Source organism: Lissotriton vulgaris, chromosome 12 (assembly GCF_964263255.1).
Source record: "Lissotriton vulgaris chromosome 12, aLisVul1.2, whole genome shotgun sequence".
Classification (NCBI taxonomy): Eukaryota; Metazoa; Chordata; class Amphibia; order Caudata; family Salamandridae; genus Lissotriton; species Lissotriton vulgaris.
The window spans coordinates 770,237,388-770,244,096 of NC_141700.1; the positions used below are offsets into that span (position 1 = coordinate 770,237,388).

Sequence of the window (6,709 nt, forward strand, 5' to 3'; positions counted from 1 at the left end):
AGGTAGGGTGTCATATCGACTTTGTTGTTTTTCACCTCACAAGGCCATGCAAGCTGCAAGGGCAGTGACATGGTCCTAGTGAGGGAGTCCCAGGGAACCCTCTTCAGTCTTCAGGCCCTATGTACCCAGGATACCACTTACTACGGACTTACAGGGAGGCAGTAGTACCAATTTGGGATATGCTTTAGGGAAGAAGCATTGGCACGGGTGACCTGGTTGGCAGGGACCTTGTGCACTACAATAGAAACTATATCCATACCAGGGAAAGAGTGGAGACTAACCATGTCAAGAGGCACTTTCTCGCACATGCAGTATGAAAAAATCAACTAAGTAGTTGTGTATTGGCTTTCCCACGGGCACACTAGCATTATCACTGACACTTATAATGGACATCTTTCAGGCATGTGTCTTCTCCGAAGCCTTTTTATATATGCTTTATAGGATTTTTCTTTGAAGGCGTGTAGATATAATACATGCTTATTTAAATTTTCTCTTCATACGAACGCCTTTGTCACTCCTACTAATCCTAACAACGTAGCTGAGCCAAGTGTAGCAATATTGTGCACCATGTTTTGGTTAGACTCTTTGTAGATAAGCCTGTTCTTTTTCTTCATCTGCTCTGATGTGCCTTCTTTACTTCTTTCCATCTACCCTAGGGAGCCGTAGCAGTGGTTCTAACCGCAGTGATGGTGGACGTCCGAGCAAAACCAAGGACGACAAAACTGGAGACTCCAAGTCTGGCAGTGGTAGCGAGTCTGAGTTCTCCACGCGGAGTAGTGTGCGGCGGGAGCATGGGTCCAGCGAGCGATCTGTTCCTGCAAGTGAGGGTCCTCCACGGAGCCATCACAGCCTTGTCAGCAGTATCCGCTCCCACCACTCCCTCCACTCCTATGGACCTCCTGGGATGCCTTTGCCATATAACCCTATGATGGTGATGATGATGCCTCCCCCCTCTGCGGCAGCTGCAGCAGCAGCTGCTGCGTCTGTGCCACCTGGTGCTCCTCCTGTCCGTGACCTAGCATCGGTCCCCCCAGAACTGACTGCCAGCCGCCAGTCTTTCCACATGGCTATGGGAAACCCGAGTGAATTCTTTGTGGATGTAATGTGACTCTGAGCCGCTTCGAAGGAAAATGACACTACACTTCTTCAGACACTTTTTGTGGGTTTTTTTGTGACAATTGTAATTTTTGGTACCTGCCCCATTCCCTGAGGCCTCTCGCTGTTGAAGATGGAGCGACTGCCTCACGTCTTTTTTTTTTTTTTTTTAAAGGAAAACCCTAATTTTTATAGCTTTTTTATTGTACTAATTTGTTTTAATATCCAGATAACTTTTTATAGACGTTTTCAGTTTTAAAAAGAAAACAATAATTCTGCCTTTAGTTCTGTACGTGAACTAAGTTTGAAATTGATTCATACTATGTGGCTCCTCTTAGTTTAAAGTAGAGCCTGGTGCTTTAGTTATTTTCCCTGCCCTCAAAAAACGGCTCCAGCTGCCCAGTTTACAGTGCAACTGTTGCCTACAAGAGGGTGTTGAAGGACGTTTTTTGGATTCTTCCTGTAACTTTTCGCACTCTTTTGTCTTACAGGACAAAATCCAGCATTGTTAATAAAGAAGTCTTCCCCCTTGTTATATTTGCAGCAAAACAGTGGGGGTATATTGCAATTACTTCATTTTTTTGTTTGTTTTGAATAAGTGAAGAACTTTTTCATGGCTTGCCACAGATCTTCAGTCTAGTTGTAGCTATGTTGAAGCCTTTTGCCTTAACCCTTTTAACCCTAGTTTAAAAGCCGGGGAAACCACCTGTCCCTGCACAGCTGTATGATCCATCCAAACCATGTTGACAAACCATACTGAAAACACTACCAGACGAACAATGTGAATCGTGTTGTTGGCCAGGGCGTTTTTGCTGCCTCTCTGGCCCAAATGTTTAAGATCGCTTTCTGGTGGATATACAGCGGACTTCGACCTTCCTGAATAGACTGATTTGATGTCAGATGGACATTCACCTTTCTCCCAATTATGAACTTTTTGGGTGAGGGTTGTTCTTGCTGCCTTTTTCCTCTTACCTCGAATTTGATGCTGGAGAGTAGGAGATACTACAAAGACTGTTACTTTGGACAGGCCTTGCATTGTCTCCAGCAGGTATCCAGTCCTATGCATCTGACATCCAACCCCATTGGTGCCTTCTATTAATACTGAATGACCCCCATTTCCCATCCTGCATTGTGTTGGATTGAAGAGTTGCTGGCTCCAGCCTTCACTGAGTTGCCACAGTATTTGGCTTGGATGAGCCCTCTTGCATCTCATATCACTGTTCCTTTGGAAGGGAACCAGCCTTATTATGCTTGAGGATGGCGAGGTTCTGCACACACCCCTCAAACAGACTTTATAATACTTGCCAAAGTCATTTTATGCTGCAAGGAACTTTCCGATTTGTGAGTTTACCAAACTGCCTGGATTAAAAAGAGATGTTTTCTGGAGAGGAGGCTGGGAGATGCATTCCCAGCCTTCAGCCTTTGGTACACCACGGTCTGTCACAGCCCTTTGGCTGGAATTTGCAATAAATGTTGTGTTCATTTCATAATGCTAAATGCAGTAGGGTGAGAGCCTTCCCTTAAAATCTGTTCTGTATGACATTCCTGTTTTGTGGTATTGAAATGCATCCAATGCCCTAAATAATATTTTTGTGAGGGATTTGGGAATACCCGCAGCTGAAGGTATAAAACTTGATCCCCACCTAAGGTACTTCTTGTGTTTGTGAGGGCATAAGACAGCTAGGGTCTTTGGTAGTACTTCATGCTGCTTGTCACCAGAAGGGGCTGGAAGAGGGATGCCTCCTCTGAGCCTCAAGTGAATTATGCAACTGGCACTTTTGGATTCATGGGGAGAGGGAAGGAAACCCAGAGTCCTATTTTTGCTGCTCACCAGCAAAATTTCTTGTGGAAAAGGCAATAAGAAATGCATCCCCAGAATCTCCAGTTTTCCATTGCCAAGACACAGATCTTGCAGATGACAATACAGTAGTGATCCCCCATAGTCCTAAGTACACCATACCCATCCCAAGGAGGATATCTTCAAGATAGGAGTTGCACCCCATCACCTTAATTTCATTACACTATAAGGATTTAAAGGTACTACAAACAAGGTCTACTGACTACGGTACATCATTCTTCTTAATTACGTTTCTAGTGCTTCAGGCCAATAGTGAGTAATTACCGTGAAAATATGAACAGCCATTTCCTGGGTTCAACAAGACTGATGACCCATTTCATCCAAAGTCTGTTTCTTTCCATGATGAGTAATTTCTGTTGAACCCTGATTCTTTCTTTTCAGTAATAGTTTGCTTTCCTTTGCTAATTTTTCTGTTTTCCTTTTCACTGCAGTATTAACCTCAGTAATGTTTCTTAACTTGGAGAGAAGGGCTAAGAAGGGGAAGCATACACTAACCAGAAAGTAAGACCCGAAAACAGTAGCCTGGTGTGCCAGGGGGTGTATTGCATTATGGAGTGTATTGGATCCATGAGGAGAAAAGTGTGGTAATGAACTAAGTTTTGTGCTAAGCTAAACTTGCATGAATGAGGAGGGTTGTTAATTTCAATGCATGCAAGAGGAAAGCCTTGTCTGTGGAGTGTGCAAAAAGTTGCCTCTGGCTGCCAAATATACAAGAGAGAGTTTGGACTTTAAAAGTATAGGCAAGAGTTTGTTGGAGATGGTGCAAAACCAACCCCTGGCACACATGATAGAGGGAAGCTCTTGTTGTTCAGAGATAGTGAGAGATGATACTCTGGTGTGGGGTTTTGGTTACTAGGCAAAGAGACTTGAACTGTGGCAAGTGCAGAAGGGGACTTTACCCTAGGAGCGTTCATATAGTGGAAGTGTTTTGAAACATAGATTTTGTGAAGGATCAATGTAACCCTGATCTATATATCTCAGGTGCTATAAAGTACCAATCTGGGGCAGAAGATGTAAGCTTTTGTGTGATGGCTGTTAAATATCAAACTTGCACTACTTGGGAGAAACGAAAGATTGTTTCTTAAATACCTGCGAGGGTTAAAAAGCATCAATTTGAGTGAAGGGGGTGATTCCAGCTTTGCAGTATGTGGGGTTAAGTTCTTGCTCTAATATGACGTGTGCTCTTAGTTAAATGTGAGGGCTGCAATGGTAGGCCTGGGGTACTTCTGATAAGTGACTTGCTCATAGTATCTATGAGTGGGTGAGAGATTGTGTGAGACTGGGTGTTTGTATGTGTGATTAGTATTTGGTAGTTTGAAGTGTATTTGTACTTGTGACAGTGAAAATGCTAGATCTACAATGTATATTATATTAGCTGCTTATCCATGAGAACCTAACTACAATATTTCATACGGAGTGAGGCACTAGCCCTTGAAGGGGTGTAAGTGGATAACTAAACTTTCTGATGGGTGAGATGTTCGACCAGAGTATGTGTGAGAGGTTAGTTAACAGATGTAAGCGTTGATGTCTGCTCAGGAATATGTGGTGTGCAGTACAGTCTGGAGTATGTGTGGAAGTAATCTGCTGGCTTTCAGTTAAAGGTGTGTGTGTATAGGGTATGTGTCAGGTTTGAGATGTTAACTTTGGAGTAAATACAGTTGATAGGATACTAGTTGTTGGATGCCTTTGGTCAGGGACTACCTCTGTGGGTCTCATGCTCAAGTGCTGTAGGGGTGAGAAGTGAGCTACTACATGTGCTGAGGGTGAGATGCTAACTTGGTTAAATGTGAGTTCTGAAGAAAGTGTTGGTGCCAGAGGGTAACTCTGGGATGTAGTTGAATTGTGTGAGGCTAGATATTTACACGTTTGATCTCAACCCTGTGTTTTAAGTGCACATTTTTAAGGACTCTTTGGAGTACATGTGGGGGTAAAACTCTAACTTTAGGGTACGTGAGACACTACTTCTGGAACACATGAGATGTTAATCTGTCTTAATCGTGAATTATGTGGTAATAGCCATAGTGAGTGTGGTGACACTAGCTTGAATACATGCAAGTGATCGTACAAGTTCTGGAGCAAGTGAGGCATTTGCTCTGCGTAGTTTGTTGCAATGTGTGAGCAATGAGATACTTGCTGTTAAGTTGCTAGCTCTAGAGTGTGTGTGATATTCAGTATTCTGGAGTAGGTTAAGATAACTGTGAGGGGTGAGATGCTTTCTCTAGATTGTGTGGGGGAGTTGCTCTGTAGTAGGGTGACAAACGTCGAATGCCAGAGCCAGATTTTTCAAGCCGTCTAAATGAGAATGGGGTCGGCATACATATGTGGTGAATGAGATGATGACTTGAATAACTAAGATAAAAGGTTTCAGGGTGAGACGTATATGAGTGGAGTAGAATACTGGCTGCTATTTAGTTGTTCGCAATGAGGCACTAGCTCCCTCTTGTGTCTGGGGCAAGACGCTATCTCTACTGTGTGCTTGGGACGAGATGTTCTTGTATAGGTGCATGAGATGCAGCTCTAGCTTGTCTACAGGATGGGACACTTGTTCTGGTTTATGCGCAGGATTAGGAGGTATCTTTGAATTATGTGGCTGAGATCTCTAGTGTATGTGTGGCAATGCTTCATTTGGAGTATCATGGACGAGAGATGCTCGTTTTGGAGTGTGACAGAAGTAGAGTGAATCTTTCTCTGGAGTATGCGAGGTAGTTCTGGAGTATGTAATGTTTGAGAGATTCTTGTAGTGTGAGTGGTGATGTTTTGTCTAAAGAATAGCATACGACTATCTGGAGTTACTGTCTCTGGCTTGCAGCTCTAGTGCATATGCAGCCAATGGAAGGCACTAGTTATGCGTATACTTAAGGGTTAGAACGAACCATCACATACATGAGATAAGGACTCAATAACTGGCACACAGGGAAGTGGTGGATGATGCCAGCTCCAGTGTCATGAAGAATGCTAGCTTCAAGGGAGATGAACACCAGCCACAAAGCATGCTTTACTCCAAAGAACAAGCCCCAGAGTACATATGTTGAATCGTGTTGGATAGTTGCACCATCCTGTTTCTTATTCTTTTCTTCTTTCCCTTTTGCTCCAAACTTTCTCAAGTTACAGATTTATTTTAAGTGTATTTATTTTAGCCCATTGTGTACAAAAGCAAACTATAAATAAAGAAATAGCTTGAAAAATATTGTCATATTGCTTGTCCTGTTTTGTAGCCCTCCTTTTTTTGTTTCTTTTTTCCCTGAAGGGTTTTGCCGTGCCTTTTACACTTGACCAGACATTAAACAATGATTTGGGGACCTGGTGAACAAATTGGCCCAAGGTAGACAGTCTGTGAGACAGTCACTGTGTAGTACTGCATACTCTAGGCTACACGTTTTAGCTCTGGGCTGAGGCTGGCACGCTTTCGTTGGGAGAAATGGGCCATTGCACTGACCCTGCAGTTTGTCTATTGCACCAGCACTTGTTTTGCTGTCTACAGTTTAAATTGTCATTTGTGAGACATGAAGCTAAAGCGAAGAATGGGTTCTAATAAGTTTTCCAGCAGTGATCTATGTTAATCACTGTACCACGTGAATTGAGCTTTTTTCAAAGTACTGAATGATTTTCATGTAATGAGACTTTAGAGTGCCAGCAAAACTCTGTTCGAGGCATGGGTGGCTGCAGATACACATGGTGTGCATACTCCTGCCATCTAGTGTTGGGCCCGGATGTATGCCATTTGTTTTTCTTCAAAGAAGCATTCTCAAGTCACTT

The 6,709-nt window shown here is 43.2% G+C and overlaps 1 protein-coding gene across 1 annotated transcript in view; it reads left to right on the forward strand.

The window, feature by feature from the left end:
• The window catches only part of DVL2 (dishevelled segment polarity protein 2), a 203,316-nt gene extending 197,178 nt beyond the window's left edge, over positions 1 to 6,138 (forward strand). Inside the window, exon 15 of the mRNA XM_086946102.1 lies at positions 657 to 6,138. Coding sequence (XP_086802228.1) covers positions 657 to 1,108 — 452 coding nt within the window. The 3' untranslated portion in view covers positions 1,109 to 6,138. The remainder of the gene's footprint in view (positions 1 to 656) is intronic.
• The last annotated feature ends 571 nt before the right edge of the window (positions 6,139 to 6,709 follow it).